Source organism: Eurytemora carolleeae, unplaced genomic scaffold (assembly GCF_000591075.1).
Source record: "Eurytemora carolleeae unplaced genomic scaffold, Eaff_2.0 scaffold559, whole genome shotgun sequence".
Taxonomy (NCBI): domain Eukaryota; kingdom Metazoa; phylum Arthropoda; class Copepoda; order Calanoida; family Temoridae; genus Eurytemora; species Eurytemora carolleeae.
Window position 1 is genome coordinate 140886 of NW_019396544.1, and position 20795 is coordinate 161680.

Below are 20795 nucleotides of genomic sequence, written 5' to 3' on the forward strand. Positions count from 1 at the left end.
TAAAGAAAAAGATCCAAACCAAGGATCCCAAAACTCTTCCTTGATTCCAAACCTTAGGATAAGGAGCCCGACCTTCTCTCTTATTCCTTCCTTTATATCATCCTTGGTTCTCTCTGATCCCTTCCTTTTCTTAATCCTGGATCCTCTCTTATTCCTTCCTATATTATATTATCTTTGATTTTCTAACCTCCCTTCCTTCGTATTATCCTTCATGCTGCATGATGATCTTACACAGAATACATTGCTTCATGTATTAGAGAGTGGCTACACGATTTTACATAATTTAGGCTACATGCTAATCTTACACAGAAAACATTGCTTCATGTATTAGAGAGTGGCTAATTGATTTTACATAAATTGGGCTACATGATAATCTTACACAGAAAACATTGCTTAATGTATTAGAGAGTGGCTACACGATTTTACATAATTTAGGCTACATGCTAATCTTACACAGAAAACATTGCTTCATGTATTAGAGAGTGGCTACACGATTTTACATAATTTTGGCGGAGACATTTTAACCACAGGAAACATCACTTAATACCGGAGATCTGATTGACATTTTTTATTAATCTTTTTATCTAAAACAGGAATTATTTTTACATATTACAGAGTACTTAGATATGCTTTAACATTTATAGAACAGGAATACTTAACTTCTTATTAAAGAATACATAGATATGATTTGAAATTATTGGTTTGTGGTAATATTGAAAAAGAAATACTTTGCTACATATTATGTGTTGAACAGATAGATTTTCAATTTATGGGTTTGCATAAATCTATGCTTTTAAGCTATATTATACACTAATAATAGAATATTAGGATTAAGAAACTATGAACTGACTCTAGGTGGAGTATAGGTTTGTGATATCCTCTAAGCTTGAATTGTCCAGCTGGACTGAAGCTCCATATGAAGATTGTATCTGGGTACAACCAGGAGGTGAACTGTGTGCTGAGGAGGGTGTGAGATCAAACCTAGTTGTTGAGGAAGAAAACGTCTTCAGATTCCCGGCACTCTCCTTCAGGGTGTGAGAACTTAATCCTATTAGAAAACTCTATATTATTTTTAGTAAAACGTTAAAACAATTTTAGAAACACTTTTAATTTAGAATTTGACATTGTAATTGCAATTTTAGTCGCAGAATTGATTAAACCCAATAAGAGAAAGATTTTTATCCCAATCATGTCCATAACGGTTTCAGCAATTAAATATTAATTTACAAATTATAGTTATAAAAACTAATAATAATAATCAAAAATAACAATTATTAATTCAATAATAATCTAACCTTGTTTAGGAATTCTTCTAAACCTGGATAAATCATGAATCCTATTAATCTGTTTAAATTCTGCTGCAATAGAGTTGAGTTTGCTAATTACTCCTCCTGACCTGGTTCTACTCTAGAGTATCAAGGTTTAATATAATCATGTAGATACTCGTAGTAGTTTAATTTTTACCTTTATTCCAACTTTGCAGCATTTATGTGCACAATTCTGTTTATCTGAGCAGGGATGTCTACAGGCTCGTGCTGTACCCGGAGTACTGTTAAAACTATCAGATCCTTCATATCCACCAGATCCTTGGAACATCTCAGAACACTGGGAATTTTGGGATCCTTGAAATTGCCGGGAACCCGGGATGTCCTGTGATCCTTGAAAACTTTGGGATACCTGAAACCCCCGAGGTTCTTGCTGTTTGCTGAAAAAATTGTATCCGAGATTCCCTTGATAATCAAATTCAGAATCATCCAAAATATCTTCTCCTTCTCCCGTTTCACAGAACTCCGTGAATCCTCCGTTGATACCAGGGTTTCCGAAGTTTCCTCTAGGTTGGAATTCACCTTTACCAAAGTGTTCATTAATCTTCTCCTGCTCAAAGTATTCCTGTTTACTTGCAGTATTCTCGTCGGATGGTTGAAACCAATTTTGAGAATAGGTTTGATCTTGGACGGATTTCTGGTGCATATACCACTCTAGGGGCAGATCTGATCTATCCCAGTTCTGTTTATTGTTTATCCTGGACCTGGAGACAGGGATTGGTTCTCTCTGTATCGGAGCAGGAAGACAAGGACGGTTAAACTCAACCTTAAACTCATTCCCAACATCAACTCCTGAGTTAAACAATTCAGTTAAACTGAATAATAGGATAATATTTCTCTTAATCATTAATAATTATTTAATAAATAAAATGACCCTAAAATTATACAACAACATAAAGACAAATATTAATACGACTAAAGTAACTTATTTTCATAATTCTGAACTAATTTCTTGGGTAAACAAATCAGAACAGAACCAAGAACTGTACACTTTAAACATGAGCTAGGAACATACTCTTTTCGTTTTCAAAAAGGTTAATGAAAGTTTACATGCAGAAACAGCTTATGGGGGGGGGGAAGGGGGAGCACAAGAAGGGAGTTAATTCAATTAAAATATTCAACCTCGGAATCTCAGGTGCGTATACAGGGGGGGGGGAGTAGTCCTCTTGCCCCTCCCTGGGCATGCAGGGGTGGGGGCCCTGCCCCCTCTGGGATTTATAGGCAAAGGTTAAAATCAGGTGTGGTAGATAAAAAATAAGCTTGCCCCCATCTGCAAAGGGGTGTTATTCTCCTTAAAAAGTATTTGAAAAATTTTCTTCCCGCTTCACGCCAATTATTTTAACTCAGTATTTCCCTTTCATAAAAAATTGTCCCCCCCTTACTTGATAAACAATTATAGCTTTATGCATTGTGCACGTGTTTGGCATGTCCTACCGCAACCCCCATGAAGGCCAGGGGAAGATTACATTAGGAGAGGAGGGGTGGAGGAGAATAAAGATGACAGAGGAATAATGGTAGTCTTCAGGAGACTACTCAGGACTTCAGAAAGCAGCAGAACTATACAGAGGGATACATTTTAATCCTTTGATCGGGACTACAGTCGGCTACCAAGGGGAGTAGTCTTCAGGAGACTACTCAGTTCAGAGAGTAATACAGAACCATACAAAGGGATATATTAAATTATATAGTCCTTAAATCGGGACTACAATGAGCTACATAGTGGACATGTAGTTGACTTAATAAAAATAACAGCATTTTTAAGGCCAAGGGAGGGAGGGGGGACAAAAATCGCCGAGGTGATGGGGGATAACTTGCCTCCCCCTGGCTAAAACCCAGTAAATACGTCTGTCTCTAACCCCAATTAAAACAAATCCCAAAACATTGACAATTTGGTCAGTGGGACCGATGAAACTGTAGAATAAGAAGACGACATTTAAGCAAGCTTGTGTAATTTTATGTTCTTATATAGCAATATGTTTTACCAGTCGCTGGAAAATCAATTTCTGAAGTTAAATGGAAACTGCATAATTGCGGATTTATATATATAACTTGAGTCTAAAAGTCTTTCTATTCCCAAGTTTTATGGGAANTAAAACTAGAATCTGATATTGTATCATGATTAAACTAGAACCTGATATTGTATCATGGTTAAACTAGAACCTGATATTGTATCAAGATTAAACTAGAACCTGATATTTTATCATGATTAAACTAGAACCTGATATTGTATCATGGATAAGATAAACCTCAAGGATTCCTGCTTCACAGTCCCTGAACAAACAAATTAAGTTTTTATAATACAGGGTGTCCCAATTAACATGGGAATTAAGTGACGACTTTTATATCGTATTCGATCCATGCGGAATTGTTTCATGAGTACAATTGTTGCAACATTCCAGTTAAAACATCGAAATCGCTTTAGCTTGAGATGTTCAAAATGTGGTATACCATTTTTGAATCTCCATAATTGTATGAGACATTGCAAAATTTGTACAAATTTCAATTTATTTAATAAATCAATTTTGAAGACACATGAAAAGCTCGTTAGACGTACAGCCTCGTTTTCACACTTTCTTTGTAATGCATTAAAAATCAGGAATCAAAAACATCTTTCAAGTCGACGTCTCTCAGTTCCCATGTTTATTGGGACATCCTGTAGATTCGGAAATTTAGATATTAAATATGTAAAATGGCAACGAATCCTTCAATTGTTATTCTTAAAAAATATTTTTAACATACTTGTAGTGGACGGATAGGGTCTTGTTCCAAGGTTTACTGATATCCTGGAGCAACCCGTTGGTTCCTTTCGTTCTACTTATCAGCTGGTTCTAGAGTAGATTATATTTGTAATTATTCTGTATAAAAGGGTGGACAATATTGCGACTTCAGGATTGTTAAGTTTTTATTTGATAAGTTTAACTTACTCCTGATCCTACGATTAAGCTCCAGCCACCAGATCTACCCGGAGAGTATCTATCCTTACACTCGTCATGGTTTAGGATCTCAAGAGAAATTAAGATTTCGGAGATACCCTTGCCGCGAGATGTCTGGTTCACATTCAGTCTGAACAATTAATATCAAATAGACAGGGTGTCTTTGTGTTAAGGCTTTTTGCCTACTAAACATCGTTGTATTATGTTAACAGTGCTCCTAGTAGGTCCAATCCCTGTAAATGGGTGGGTAGTCGATGAAAAATGCCATTTTCACCTTCAAAATTATGTCTAATATTCGAAAATGTACTTGCACAGAGGTCGGAATTAATAAATAGCGAGAAGCAGATGGACTAGGGATGGCATGGTTGAACTTCTTTTCCTTTGCACTTGAAGGCACGCTAGAGATGTAAAGTTCAACTTGCATTTCCTTGTTTAATTACAAGGTTAACTCAGGAGGCTTTTCTTCGGGTTTAATCTTAATTTTCTCTGTATCAGAATCTAGCTTTTTGTCTTGGACAGATTTTAAAAATTTGTCTCTCAGCACTGTCTTTGATAATGTGTCACATGTACTAGTTTACAAACAAGAATACAGACATTATGTACCAAAAAGAGTGTACACTGTACAGTGTACAGCGTAAAGAAAGGGTTGTATGCGAACATACAGTAATATACAGTGTGCAGTGTACGTACAGTGTAAAGTAAGGATTGTAAATACATAAATGGATTTGATCATTGAACAGTGTACAATGTACATGTATATGTATACTGTGTATGCTGTAAAATAAAGAAAATATATATGTATATTGTAAAGTAAAAATTATATATATGTATATTGTATACTGAACCGTGGACCTGTAACGAGGCATATTTAGCGCAAAGTTGCGAACACTGTTCCCAAACGGAGGAGTCTTGCTACAGGCTATCTCAATATCACGTGGGTTAGCTGCGGCTAGAACGGAGAAGGAAGTGAACCCTGCAGCTACCAGATGATTTGACAGGATCAAACCTAAACATAAACTACATCCTTGATAATTCTTTCCTTACTTCTCTTTATTAGTTTCAAACTGAAATCAACTGATCCTCTCCATTTATTTTATCTACCTTTTTCTATATTCTATCCATCTGTTTTATCCTTGTATTTACCAATTCTATCCATCTGTTTTATCCTTGTATTTAACCAGAGAACCAGAGAACCAGCGAACCAGAGAACCAGAGAACCAGTGAACCAGAGAACCAGAGAACCAGAGAACCAGAGAACCAGAGAACCAGAGAACTAGAGAACTAAAGAGCGTTGATTCTAATTTTTAAAACTGTTTAGATCAGTGTGAATTAGGCCATTTAACAAATAAACGATTAAGTTATAATTAGAAAGAGTGGAGTGCAGATTTAGGATTTAAACAGAGGGACAGATAGGATAAATAAACAGATAGATAAAAAGATAGATAAACTGACATGGAGATAGATATATAGATGGATAGACAGATATCTAGACAGATAGCTAGACATATAGCTAAACATATAGCTAGACATATAGCTAGACAAATAGCTAGACAGATAGCTAGACAGATAACTAGACAGATAGCTAGACAGATAGCTAGACAGATAGCTAGACAGATAACTAGACAGATAGCTAGACAGATAGACAGATAGATAATGAACACTTCTGGAACATATTCTCAAAAGAACACTTCTGGGATCTCGAAAATTATGAATGAATTTTTATTGTCAATTGAAACATTAATCAATCTAATATTATTTAAAATTCAGAAAATAAGTTAAACTAACTTCATTTTGACGAGAATTTATTTTTTGAAATTTTCATGAAAAATTTGCTGAGATGAGTGAAAATAAAAAAAACCGGTGTATTTCCAGGATAAAAATCCGTACAATCCGTACAATTTGAAAAAAAATCCGTACAATCCGTACATTCCGTACAATTTTAGGGTTACAAAATAAAAAATCCGTACAATCCGTACATTTTGGCCACCCTGCCTATTCTATCCATCTGTTTTATCCTTGTATTTACCTATTCTATCCATCTGTTTTAACCTTGTATTTACCAATTCTATCCATCTGTTTATCCTTGTGTTTACCTATTCTATCCATCTGTTTTATCCTTGTATTTACCTATTCTATCCATCTGGTTTAACCTTGCATTTACCTATTATATCCATCTGATTTGACCATGTATTTACCTATTCTATCCATCTGTTTTAACCTTGTATTTACCTATTCTATCCATCTGTTTTAACCTTGTATTTACCTATTCTATCCATCTGGTTTAACCTTGCATTTACCTATTATATCCATCTGATTTGACCATGTATTTACCTATTCTATCCATCTGTTTTAACCTTGTATTTACCTATTCTATCCATCTGTTTTAACCTTGTATTTACCTATTATATCCATTTGTTTTGACCTTGTATTTACCTATTATATCCATCTGTTTTGACCTTGTATTTACCTATTATATCCATTTGTTTTGACCTTGTATTTACCTATTCTATCCATCTGTTTTGCTACATGAACTGTATTCTCCCAAACCCCCGAGGTCAAGCTCTAAAAAACAATCAAATCTATAAAAAAAAACCTGGAGACTGCATGGAAAGGTTTTAAAATATTGTTTTATTAAGAATAGTCGTCATAATTTTCGTGTAATAACATAGGGTTACCGACAAATGAGACTTCAGGTCGTCAACATTAATTTTTTGTGGTTAACTATACAATTTGAATGTAATTAACATGCTTTACTAAAGTCTAAAAATGTTGTTATTCCAGGAATTCAGCCAAGTAAATCTTAGTAGTAAATCTTAGTAGTAGTAAGTAAATCTTAGTAGTTCGTTCAAATTTTATTGGAAATCTTTGATCTCTGAACTGTACTTAATACCTTGTTAAGTATGAGAACACTTTTAACAATCTGAAAACAATTCTGTAATCTCCTAAAATAGAATAAAAAGTACATAATGCATTCAGTATAAATGATAAAGAAATGACAGCTAGATATCCGTCCTGCTATCTAAACTCTATCTAAATGTTGATAAACCAGCTAGATATCCGTCCTGCTAGCTAAACTCTATCTAACTGTTGATAACACAACTAGATATGTCCTGATAGCTACACTCTAACCTACTGTTGATAAAAAATTAGATATCCGTCCTGTTAGCTAAACTCTAACCTTCTGCTGATAGTGAACTCCAATAAACAACTTGATATCCGTCCTGCAAGCTAACCTCTAACCTACTCTTGATAATAAACTCCAAAAAACAGCTTGATATCCGTCCTGCTAACTAAACTCTAACCTACTGTTGATAATAAACTCCAAAAAACAGCTTGATATCCGTCCTGCTAGCTAAACTCTAACCTACTGTTGATAATGAACTCCAGTAAACAGCTTGATATCCGTCCGACTAGCTAAACTCTAACCGTCCGCTGATAATAAACTAACAGCTTGATATCCGTCCTGCTAACTAAACTCTAACCTACTGTTGATAATAAACTCCAATAAACAGCTTGATATCCGTCCTGCAAGCTGAACTAGTCGATGAGCCTCCAGGTTCAATCCAGGCTCAGAGATAGCAACCACACCAAGCATCGACTTAATTAATAATAGTTAGTTTAAAACAAGTTGATGAAAAAGTAGATTTACTGACAGAACATAAAAAAATCTAAGTTCAAAATCAAACAACAGGTTTTTGTGCATTATACAAGGCTAACCAAAAAGGATGAGACTTCAGAGACGACTGTACGGAATCAATATAATCCCTTTTACTCTATTCATAGTCTCCTGGAAGTAATTTTGTTTCTTTCTCAGTTAAATTAGACAGTTAATCCATTTAAAACTATTTGCCAAGGCACAAACGCAAATTCAAATGTTAGCCACATCTATCAACATTTCTACAATCTACATCAATAAATATATTTTTTTAAATACCTGAATAAGAACATTGACTTTCATTGCTGGAGTTTTTACTTTTCCTTCTAACTTGAACCTAATCTTTGCTTCCTTCCCTGAATTCAGACTGTTGAGTATCTTCTTCTCTCCTGTTCTTAGGATAACATCGGAGAACTCTTTACTTTCAGTAATCTTCTCTAGAACCTGCAGGATAGATTCGTCTCCGGTTAGAGTTGTCAAGTTTCGCATTGTCTCAAACCCAAGATAAAACCTTACAAAAATATTTTTTTTTATTTGGTAAAAAGGTTTTTAAAAAGTTGGCTAGATATTATTTTTAATATTGTGGAAAATGATTTTTTTTTTGAGTAAAAATGACATTAAAAGAATAAAAAATCTTTAAAAATAAACTTTCATAGAGCAAAAAATAATTTCTCAATTTAAACTTTTTAGTAAATGTTTATGTAAGGCAAACTATTGAATCTTCAGAGAAATATATCTAAAATATGACTAATCCTCGCGTTTATATAATTTTCGAAATGGATTAAGAACATTTTTTAGTTTCGATGTGCTAATTGCTCAAAGTCCTAAAAAAAGCAGTTTTCATGTAACAAAATGTTCCGAACCTTGACATGAGTCTACCGATTGAGGTTCCGTTAATATCTCCGGAGTCGGAGAGAGTTATAAGTTCAGCTCCAGCTAGATCATTTAGAGCCTAAAAATAGTGTGAAAAGTTATCAGGATTTAAACATTAAAGTTTGAGAGGAGTAATCAGTTCCGTACGCGTACTCTTAAAGGAACTGACCAATTGCCTCAAACTATAATTTTCTGATCCTTATTTCTTTTCAACCTTATGTGTTAAAGCTTCGATTGTTCGAACGTTTACTATTTAATCTAGCATAAATCATAGTTAAAATATCAAATCTTTACGACATCAGGATAAAGTTAAAAAACAGAAGTAATCATTATCTTTACCTATATCATTAACAGATAAAGGAACAGAATACTCGCTGAAAACTATAACTTTCTAATCCTTATTTCTTTGTAATCTGATGGTGTAAACCTTTGATATTTCAAACATTGGCTATTTGAGTTCAGAGTATGAAATATCAAAGGTCTGCGATATCAGGTTTCAAAGATGTAAGGATTATAACATTCGAGTTCGAGGTGAGTTTCCTTAATTTCCTCTTATTACAAGAATTTATCTGTATATTCTTTACAGAAGATATGAGAATAAGCTAAATGATGATGTCCTTAAGATTTCCAAACTATAATTTTCTCTGAAACCTGAAGCAAAGACTGCGTCCTGTATCTACCCTGTATACCTGGAGACACATTTGATAAAGTTGATCCTCCAGTTCAAACTCAATTAGATTTGGAGCCAGAGAATATCTGAACCAAACCTGGGTGTAAAACCGTGCATACTGCATATCAAGAAAATCATGCACTTTTGAAAACTTGCGTTTTTGATACTTCAGTTTTTTTTTTAAACTAAAAAAATAGGTGGAGACGAGGGGTTTCGTAACATCTTAATTTTCTCTACCGTAGTATTATTTACTGTAAATTTAAACAACATAAACGATATTTTTCACATCAACGTAGTATTTTTGGTAGAATCATAACGCAATTAATAATTTGTGTAAAATCAAGACGCAAACAATATTTTTTTGTAAACTCAAGACAAACAATATTTTATTGTAAACTCAAGACAAAAATCAATATTTTTGGTTCTGAATTCCAGGTTTCCTTGTGGGATTTTTCTTCACCCGGATGTAGAGAAAAGAAGATTTAAGCCAGGTCACAGCTTCACCCACCGTCTTTATAGTTCCTGGACATAAAAATATTTAGTTTCTCTACATAATAAATATATAGTTCTTGTACATAATAAATATATATATATAGTTCTTGCACAGAACAAATGCATATTTCCTGTTCATACCAAACATATAGTTTCTGTACATAACACATATAAAGTTTCTGTACATAATGCATATATATAGTTCTTGCACAGAACAAATGCATATTTCCTGTTCATACCAAATATATAGTTTCTGCACATAACAAATAAAAAGTTTCTGTACATAATTAATACATAGTTATTGTACAGAACAAATATATATTTCCTGTTTATTCTAAATACATAGTTTCTGTACATAACAAATATTTAAATAGTTGTTTCTATGCATATAATAATTAGTTTAAGAAAATAGCAAATAAATTGACTCAACTCCTTTTTAGACTCTTTATTGTCCGAAAAACTGCTTGACTATCACATATTCTTCGAGTCTGACTAACCTTACAAGACTATAATCATAGGATTAGAATTAAATGCATTCTGTAACTCTATACTTTAATTATAAATTGCTTAGGAAACCTGCTTTCCATGTAAACTGAAGTTTTTCTATAAAAATCAACTTGAAAGAATTTTAATAACATTCTCCTAGTTCTGCCGAGTTGCCCAATCAAAATATGAGTCAAATCGGTCCAGGGGATCAGGAGTTCTTATATATACAGGGTAAGTCAAAAAAAAAGTATGATTTGCGGCGCCTGGTACAAAATTGTACCTTTTTTGTGCAACTCTCCTGAATGGTGTTTTTTCAATATTTTTTGAAAATCTGTATTTTTTTGGTACTCCAATGGCCAAAAAGAAAATCCGCGAACCTTTTTTTCTTTCAAAATCAAAAGTTCAGAAATGCAAAAATGTGTATATAAATTATTTCTATCGAAATCTAAAATTTTAAAAAGATTGAATCACAGAATCTCAGAAAATTTGCAAAATCGTGATTAGAAAATTCACAATTTTCAGTTCTGGTCTAATTTTTACGGAAAGATTGTTTTTCAATTGTTTTTAAGGTTTCAACTGAACAGCGTATATTTAATACTTTAGAATATACTAAGAAGAAAGGCACTAGAGAATTTGAATAACTTTTCATTAAAACTTATACCAGAACTAAAAATTGCCAATTTTCTTTGATTCTTTGATTCAATTTTTAAAATTTTTTGTTTTTCTAAACTTTTGATTTTGAGAGATTTTCTTTTGAAAAAACACCATACAGGAGAGTTGCACAAAAAAGGTACAATTTTGCACCAGGCGCCGCAAATCACACTTTTTTTGGACTCGTATTTTTAACATAGATGACTTTTAAACCAACATAATTATAAAACAAGGTTCTATAGCGAAACAAAAATTCAGATTCGTACACGTCTGAGGTTTCACCCTCTTTAAGCTTTGCTATACAAAGAATGAGACTTTTCAGTCTTACTTCACACAGTTGTTTAATAACATTAATGTATATTAATTACATCATGATATTCAATAAATTCTAGCACGTCTCTGAATTCTCATCCTTTACAGATAACCAGGATAACCCTTCAATAATATCGGAGAATAAATTATTGCTCCGAACCTAGAATAATCTCGGCATTGAGATGTTGATGAAGATGTTTCTGAAGGTTGGATTCAACAAGCTGGGTTCCACCGATTAATCGTTCATAATGCCGCTTCATACTCTCCTCTGTCATAATAACAACGGTGGCGGTATCACAGAACTGAGGTCTACCCGCCCTACCCGCCATCTGGAGAACTTGACTCTCACTGTACTCCCGCCAACCGCCCTGAAAAAGAGAAATAATCCAATTAATATAGTAATATGACAAAGGAGTTTACATCCAATCTATTTTTGAATCATGTAGATATATCATGAACCAATAGTATTCACTCTGATAGATTGAATAAAAGCTAACAATCACAACCCTGATCAAGCTCTAGAGTACTGTTCTACCTTATTCATCTGCTGTGTAGACTTAATAACTACAAGATATGCTGGAAGATTAACCCCTTGAGCTAGAGTACTGTTATACCTTATTCATCTGCTGTGTAGACTAAATAACTACAAGATAAGCTGGAAGATTAACCCCTAGAGCTAGAGTACTGTTCTACCTTATTCATCTGCTGTGTAGACTTAATGACTACAAGATAAGCTGGAAGATTAACCCCTAGAGCCAGAGTACTGGTGCAGGTAAGAACTACAAGACAGTTCTGGGTGAACAGGTTCTCCACAATACGCCGGTCACCAGGACTCAATCCGGCCTTAAACATTAACATGATTTTATATAATCTCCAATTGAAAAGTTGTTTGCCCGATTCACAACAGTGCTTTTTATACCATTCTTTATCAAACAACAAAAAGAAAATTATGGTATTTTTTTTAAATCTTTAAATTTGATTATTTCTGTTAATTTCCTTCTCTTTCTCTTCATATGTAAGCAAGTAATTTTATAGAGAACCCAACACAAACCTAAAAATTATCAATTTTTAGATCAAAAACAAGAATATCTCTGTCAATTATTCGGGCAAATAACATTTTCAATTGTAGAGTCCATGAGAGCAAAGCAGTTATTATCATCAAACTAGAATTAACAGTGTTGTCCAAGATCACAGGTATTCTGAATTTAGTCAACCTCCTCCATATCTTTCAAAGTGCCGGAGATTTTAATAAGTTTACGATGATTTGAGATCAAGCAATTATTTCTTGGTGTATTTTTTGAAGTTAAATAGCAATTTGAAATTTTAGAAATTATAAAGAAACTAAAAAATACCGAAAGTGACTTTTAAATCATGTCTTTTTTATTTTACGAGTCCCCCTTTATAAACATTAAATAATACGAATTAGATCGAGGTTGCATAACTTCTTATAATGGAAACCTACATGATGATATCCGATCCCGAACTCTACCACGAGGTTTCTTAGCTTAGGATCAGATATGGAGCTGGACTGAGAGAGTACTTTAGTCTTGGTTGGGACATCAAACCTTGCTTTGAACTCCTGCAAAACAAAAATAAAATAATATGTGTTTAAAAAAACTTTATATAAGAATTATGAGGATTAGAAGGATACAAAAAGTAAGGTTAGTAGAAAGGTTAAGAAAAACTTAAAACAGCTCGATGAACAGAAATGAAAGAAAGGAAAAGGAAATTGAGGCAAATAAAGTGAAGGAGGAATGCGCCAAAAAAAATGGCGGGAAACAAAATAATAAACATAAAAGATGAATAATAATCAATATTAAGGAAAAATATTAATTATTTGTTGGTTGAACCTGAGATAGCACTGTAGCTGTGTGTACAGTTGCCTTCCTACTGTTGCAGAATACAAGACTAGGTTTATAGTTCCCGTATTCCTCCAGGATAGGTCGGAGTCTGTAGGACAGATTCATCTCAAACCTAAACTCAGACTGCCCGGAGTAGAACGGGTAACCTGAGATAAAAAACGTAGATATATTTTGAATCTTACGGGTAATTTTAGACAATAGTTTATAAATTATCATTTTTATTTAAAGACGAGATAGACACTCTATTTTTAAACTTCTCAAATACTATTCTTCTGAAAATTTTTAATACTTCTTGTAAAATTTAAAATTTCATAAAAGCATTTAAACACAACCCTTTTGTGTCCTAAAAATGCTTTCTTTGAAATCAAGAACCATCCTTTTATAATTCCTATAAAACCAAGCGCAACCACTTTGAAACCAAGAGAAAACCCTAGAATAATCCCATTAAAACCAAGAATAAAACCAAAGATAATCCTTAAAAATTAGAAAATATTCTTGTAAAACTTATGATTGTAAATTATCCAACTGGTTTATAGAAATGCATGTGCTTAATGCTTATTGTGAACTCTGTAATCAACACCCAAGATCACAATTACTATATCAAAAAGGCGAAAAAACAACAATTTTTCCAAATTCTTAAGATTTTACCTATAACTACCCGGTTAAGTTTGACTGGCCTTGAATCCTCGTTAAACTTGAAGAATACAGCTGACCGACCTCCCAGCCATATAGATACATCATCAACATTAGGGAAGGTGGCCGACACAGCTATAAACCTGGCAGGACACTTGATAGCTTTCAGACGACTAACAATAGCTTCCAACACGTGACCTCTACAACATCAGCTCTATCAACCAACAGGCAAATTGAAAACTTTCAAAAATTTCAAAAACCAAAATAAGCTAATAAAAAAATAATCCGCGAATTTTGTAGAACTGATTCCTGTCTTCATCATTGATAAGATGAACCTCGTCCACCAGGAAGAGCTGGATGGATTTAATTAAAGATTGGTTTCCACGGAACCTTCGGCTCACAGCATCCCACTTCTAAACAGGATATAGAGGAACAAACTTTTCACATAATTTATATCTTTGCAACCTGATGTTTTAAAATATGAATTATGCTAAATCAAATAGTGAAAATTTGAAAAATAAATGGTACACACAATCAAGGTTGCAAAGATATAAAGGGAATAATAATAAAATAAATTTCTTATCTTTTCTAATATTTGATGTCATAGACCTTTGAAATTTTAAACTATGAATAAATAATCAAATACTAAAAGTTTAAGATAATATGTTTCACTTTCAAATAAGAAACTGTTAGTTATTGTTAGTTATTAGTGAGAGTTTGTGAATTTAATAATTCAATAATAAGTTTTAATTTCAATGTTCTTATATTATTCTATTTAGTTGTTTACCTCCGGGGTAGAGACAATAATTTCACTTCTTTCAATTCCTTCAATCTCCTAGAAATACCATAGTTTATCCCGATAAGAGTTAAACAGAGGGAGAAGGGGAAAGATTTTGTTTACATTTTGATGTGTTATATTAGGAATTAGAACTGGGCAGGGCAAGAGAGCCGCGCCATAATGTTTAACAAATATTGTTTGTTTACGATAAAACTGTTTTTATATGTCACATTAAAATATAAACAACCTGTAAACTATTTTTTATCTAATTAATTAATGCTTAACTGAATTCAGTATCCGAAGATAAAAGTGACTCAAATCATATAATCTATTTTAGATTTAATAGTGATAAATTAATTGCCATGTTTCTAATTAGAGTAAACGAAATGAATAATATGTTTTAAAGTTTCTAATTTACTGAAACACCGGACTTTATGAATCTCTGCGAAAATATTATAATAAAACAGAATATTTTCCAGTTTGACTAATGTTAAAGGATCTAGAAATCAAGATAATGAAAAAAGAACGAAAGACAAAGTTATTTCAGGATTTGAGGTGCACGTGGTTTTAAACCCTGTGCGTAATACTTTCGAGCGGAGAAGATAGGTATTTCTTGAATATTCCTTGAACGATCCTTTAAAACCGGATTTTAAAGAAACAGAGATGGAATTTAAAGAATTTGAGCCACGGTTTAAATCCGCCAAAACCGAGATGGAATTTAATGAATTTAAGCCGCGTCTCAAATCACCCAAAAACCGGTTTAAATTAAGCACCGGCTTAAATCTTGAAAAACCTGATACAATTTTAAGTGGAATCAACCATATTTGAGCCTCGGTTTAAATTTAAGCCGCCGCTTAAATTCTTTAAATTCGGCCTTGAGATTACGCTTTTTAAATGGGCTGTAAGCGTATAAATTTCAAGTGACCCAGCAAGCAAAAAATGGCAATGTCTAATTCGTAACGATACACTATAAAACTTAGTTTGAACAAGTTTGAACTAGATATTAACATTTATAATTTAGAGAACAGATTATTCTCAATTGTGGTTTCTCTACATAAGTGACTTGCGCATTTCTACTACAGGAAAACAAGAATGATCGGAATTGAGCACGTTAAAAAGAACATATCTTACAATGTTGATCAAATTAAAGTTTCAAGGATTCTTACAATATTGATCAAATTAAAGTTTCAAGGGTTCTTACATTATTGATCAAATTAAAGTTTCAAGGGTTCATAGAATATTGATCAAATTAAAGTTTCAAGGGTTCTTACATTATTGATCAAATTAAAGTTTCCCCTTGAAACTTAGAATTCTTAGAATATTGATCAAATTAAAGTTTCAAGGGTTCTTATAATATTGATTAAATTAAAGTTTCAAGAGTTCTTACAATATTGATCAAATTAAAGTTTCAAGGGTTCTTAGAATATTGATCAAATTGAAGTTTCAAGGGTTCTTACAATATTGATCAAATTAAAGTTTCAAGGGTTCTTATAATATTGATCAAATTAAAGTTTCAAGGGTTCTTATAATATTGATCAAACTAAAGTTTCAAGGGTTCTTACAATATTGATCAAATTAAAGTTTCAAGGGTACCATTGTAAATCGTGCATTGTCATCGTAACACTGAGACTCACTTAAAATTAAGCTTACAGGCCCTTTTGAAAAAGAAAAAAATTATAATTTTACCTCGCCAGTCTGATCTCCGGTTAGTTCCAGAATCCGCAAATTCAACTAAAGATTAGAAACAAGATTATAAACATACTTGTACATAGTTCAGGAGTATATATAGGATAATCAGGGTTCCTGCAACAAGTTTGTTTTATTTAAATCTTCCAACCCTGTCCTGAATATTCTTATTTTGAGCTTCTAATTTGTTGAGATGCTAAATTTAATTTCATATTTCTAGGTACAAAAATAAATGTGGGACAAAGACTGAACAATACGACACAATTATCATAACATACTGGAGAAGGGAATTCAGTCTTAAACACAACCCCTGATTTTCTAATCCCTGTTTATTTGCAACCAAATGTCAAAGACCTTAGATATTTAAAACTTAGAGTTCTGGTAGATCAAATAGTCTAAGTTTGAATTATCAAAGGTTTACGCCATCAGGTTGCAAAGACATAGGGATTAGAAAATTTGAGTTTGTGACAAAGACTTAATTCCTTAGTTAAAACATATAGGTATATTTTTAAACCTGAGCTAGTTTTTTTCTCCAATCCAAAACCCTCTCCGTACACAGTGCTTTCACTGGAGCTATATATACAATCTTCCATCCAACCCCACCACCTTCTCCTTCTCCTCTTCCTAGCTTGGAGTTGAGTAGTCTGGCAATAGCAAGCTCAAATACACCAGTCTTACCAGATCCAGTAGGAGCAGCAACCACTACACTCCTGTACAATTATCCTATTGCATGCTGTTTATTTTACAATGGAAACAGAAAACGGGAGAGTTCTAGTCGTCTAGAAAGATACAAGAGCCTACGTATATTTGTTTACAATTATAAGTATATAGTGCAGTTTGTGCTTTGTTTATGTTCCTCCCAAAAACTGCAGTACAGTTTTTTTGTAAACTTCCTCTCATATAATCACCACATAATATTTCTTCTAAATAAAATGTAGAAAAAAGTCCTGAAATGTTCCTAACCTAACCATCGAGCTAAATGGAGAGGTCGCGCGGGAACCATGCTTCCAGTTTTTATATTGATGATACTTTTCTCTTATGTGCTTTTTAATAAAGAAATTAACTTAAGTGCCCGAAGTTCCCTCTGGAATTTTAAGAACACTATGAAAAAAAATCTAATTTTGAAGATTCAAAATTTAGAACTTTTTAGCCTACATTGCCCCAATGGGTTTCCTCAAAAAATTCAGCCAATTTGGTCCAACAGTAAGCCAAGCTTTAGCTAACATAAATAAATATGAGCGAAAAGCTTTATTATAAAGATAGATTACATATTTTACTTAAAGGTGGCCAGCCCGACCTAACAAAGTTTTATAAAAGATCCCATTTTTTACAATAAAGAAAACTTAGGCAAGTTTTAAAAAGGATTTTTTTTTGGGGGGAGGATTCAAAATTATTGAGTATTTATTTTTTTTGTTATTGTTTTAGGAAATTAACTACATGCACAAGAAAACTAATGTCAAACAGGATTAAATTGTAAATTTTTTCTCAAGAAGCTCAGGATGGCCATCCTAGGTAGGAATGTCTGGGTTATTAAAGATTTAAAATCTTAAATCCTGGCTAGTATGGTTAAATATAAATTGCTGAGGGCTTTTGACACTGACTTTGGTTGAGTGGATCTACAGGACAATCTAAGATGAAATCTTGGATCAACAATGGTTGGAATACCTAAACCTTCAGTTTCAAGAATAAATTCTGTGCCTATGCATTTTTATGAATATATAATTTACACAAAAAAATAACCATGTCCAACCTATCATATTTTTTAAATTGGTTATTTAGAACTGAATACTCCCCTGTCAGAGTAGAAAACATCATCCAGAACCTCAGATTGGACTTTGTTAAAACTGGAGAGGGATGAGAAGAGAATCCGTCCTGGCTCAGGGATCTCAGAAACCTGTCTCAATCCAGGCTCCGGAGCTGGGATATATTCAGGAACAGGAGCAGAGGGAGGTTCCGGGTTAGGATTGACCAGCTCTTCTGGGTTACGGCGAAGTTGACCCCGGAAGTTATTTAGTTGATCTCTAACTTCCGGTCTAAAATTGAATTTTGTTTCAACAATGGTTCGTGAGATTAAAATAATACAGAAAATTATTCTTTTGATATTTCAATAATTAAAGGAACTGTAAGCGCAATTTCCAGTGACCATCCATGCTCGTTTTAAAACAAGTATAAATTAGATATCCATGTCTTTGTTTGTTTAAAGTAATTATTTTTATTTGTGGTTTCTCTACATCAGGGACTTACGTATTTTTTGCTTATGAGAAACTTAATGCACGAATTTACAAGAATAAACATTTTTCGAGTCAGAAAAACGACGTTGTCTCGCACATTTTTGAACAGTCAAAGGTTTCAAGGGCCCCGTTGTAAATCGGGCATTGTCATCTTTACATAGAGGGTACCTAAAATTAGGCTTTCAGTTCCTTTTAAGATTACTTATTTCAAATATTTATTTATAATTTCATTCATCAGTAGGTTTGAGGCGAACTACGCTATGTATCTATTTACATTTTCATTCATCAGTAGGTTTGAGGCGAACTACGCTATATATTTATTTACAATTTCATTCATCAGTAGGTTTGAGGCAAACTACGCTATACATTTATTTACGGAAATTTCATTCATCAGTTGGTTTGAGGCAAACTACGCTATACATTTATTTACGGAAATTTCATTCATCAGTTGGTTTGAGGCGAACTACGCTATATATTTATTTACGGCAATTTAATTCATCAGTTGGTTTGAGGCGAACTACGCTATATATTTATTAACGGCAATTTTATTCATCAGTTGGTTTCAGGCGAACTACGCTTACTGCACCTTGAAGGAAGAATTATAATTAATACTAATCTAAACACCTTATGGCACCATCAGGCTTCTTAAATAACTCTTTCTTGCTCTCTAAACACTCCTCTTCGGAACGGGTTGAAACAAATTCTCTGGATTTCTGAGGAGCTTGAGGTTCATCGAGGTTTCGTCCCTGCATTGATGGTGTTCTCTCCATAGTCCAACCAGAAGGGTTTGTTCCCTGATTTGGTTCAAAATAGGATCTATATCCATGTGCTGGTGTTCTAGTGGTGTGGTACTCTAGGTGTGGGGTGTAGCTAGGAGCTAAAGTGTGCTCAGTTATCTGACTAAGAGATGCATCCGAGTAAGAGTAGTATCCAGTATCAGAAGTTATCCCTGAAAAACTGGCGAAATGTCCATCCGAGTCAGGTTTAGGACCTGGAACTCTATCCATACACGGAGCTATGTCTGGTTCAGGTTTAGAGAAAGAGTTGAACACAGGACCGGAATCAACCTGCACACTTGACGAGTACCCATTGAATGCATTGGTTCTAAAACCCGAATCAACTAATTGATGATCTAAACGAACTATTAAAATTCAAAATTTATTAACATTTCTGAATAAAAACAGTAAACTCAAAGCCCAGAATTAAACCAAAGGTGCATTATGTTTTAATAATTTCCTGAACTAGTCCTGTAGCCACATGAGTAGGGTTGGTTGTTTCCTGGAGAATTAAAGAATGTTCCGTCCTCCAAAAATCCAGAATCAATATTGTCAATTTCTGACCCTGTTTCTGAACCATCCTGATCCATCAGACTCGACAATCCAAAACTGATTCCGGAGTCGTCAATCCTTCTATGTGCGTTTGGTTTGGTTGGATAGCTCAGACACCCAGCATTACTCTGGGTAGGTGTATAGGAACTAGTAGCACCAAGCTTCCAATTGGTTTCAAATTGTTTCCTGTCCTTATATTCCTGGGTGTAGTAAACCCTAGATTGGTCAGTTCCAGTCTGCATCTCAGGTTTAGGCTTTATCTTCAGATTTAGCCTTACTTGCGCATTTTTATCTAAACTCCTAATAAAACAAAGCTTGGTAAAAACATAAAGACACGAATATATACAAGATTATCCTGAAGATTACAAAAAAATTCATGAAACAGTTTGTCGAATAAATAAATATTATAGTTTTGTATTGAATATTTCTTTTCTCATATTGGCTTCTGATGCGAGTTTTATGAGAGCAGTCTTTCTGGTTCTAGTCTTTACAGTTATTATACATGGTGTCCCATATATTAGATCGTGAATATGCTTTATATTGCGATTTTCGGGAGTACTCAGACATTTCAAAAATAAGGAATCATTTAACAAATTTGTTAAAGAAAAATATAAATGTTTATATTGAGAAAATGTAAAATTTATGATTATTCCGGCGTTAAAGCTTATGATATTCCCCATATGATACGGGACACATAAATATGAATCCAGGAAGGATATGATTAATACCCAACACGCAAATGTTACCCTCGGCATTCAACTCCGAAACCAAGTACAACTTGAGGGGAAGGGAATGGAAACCCGAATCTAAATGCTGTTCAGCTTTTACAGTGTATATATCATATACGACTGTATCACGGAATACTGAGAAACCAACTAAA

General features: G+C 33.5%; 1 protein-coding gene across 2 annotated transcripts; it reads right to left on the reverse strand.

Moving 5' to 3' along the window:
• Positions 1–237: 237 nt before the first annotated feature.
• LOC111705228 (probable ATP-dependent DNA helicase HFM1) lies at positions 238–20211 on the reverse strand. 2 transcript variants are annotated; one of them, XM_023477713.1, is made up of 26 exons: positions 19824–20211; positions 19212–19608; positions 18150–18389; positions 16871–17066; positions 16357–16401; positions 14680–14727; positions 14202–14305; positions 13908–14092; positions 13248–13405; positions 12860–12976; positions 12091–12240; positions 11558–11765; positions 9897–9978; positions 9476–9542; positions 8777–8865; positions 8193–8424; positions 7741–7856; positions 7149–7200; positions 6760–6820; positions 5111–5264; positions 4250–4388; positions 4065–4153; positions 3544–3596; positions 1465–2117; positions 1296–1407; positions 238–1048 (listed from the first exon to the last, which is right to left on the reverse strand). In XM_023477713.1, exons 1-26 carry the CDS (start codon positions 20155–20157, stop codon positions 852–854), a joined length of 4278 nt encoding a protein of 1425 aa, XP_023333481.1. In that variant the 5' UTR covers positions 20158–20211; the 3' UTR covers positions 238–851. The 2 variants fall into 2 exon arrangements, with proteins under 2 accessions (XP_023333481.1, XP_023333480.1); XM_023477712.1 differs by having other exon boundaries at positions 19212–19719.
• Positions 20212–20795: the final 584 nt, after the last annotated feature.

Coding starts and splice junctions, on each gene's coding strand:
- LOC111705228 (XM_023477712.1), bottom strand. CDS start 20,157: ATGCAGACTGGAACTGACCAATCTAGGGTTTACTACACCCAGGAATAT. Junction 13,406..13,907: donor ACTTAACCGGGTAGTTATAG/GTAAAATCTTAA, acceptor TTTTTATCTCAG/GTTACCCGTTCTACTCCGGG. Junction 12,241..12,859: donor TCGGGATCGGATATCATCAT/GTAGGTTTCCAT, acceptor TTAATGTTTAAG/GCCGGATTGAGTCCTGGTGA.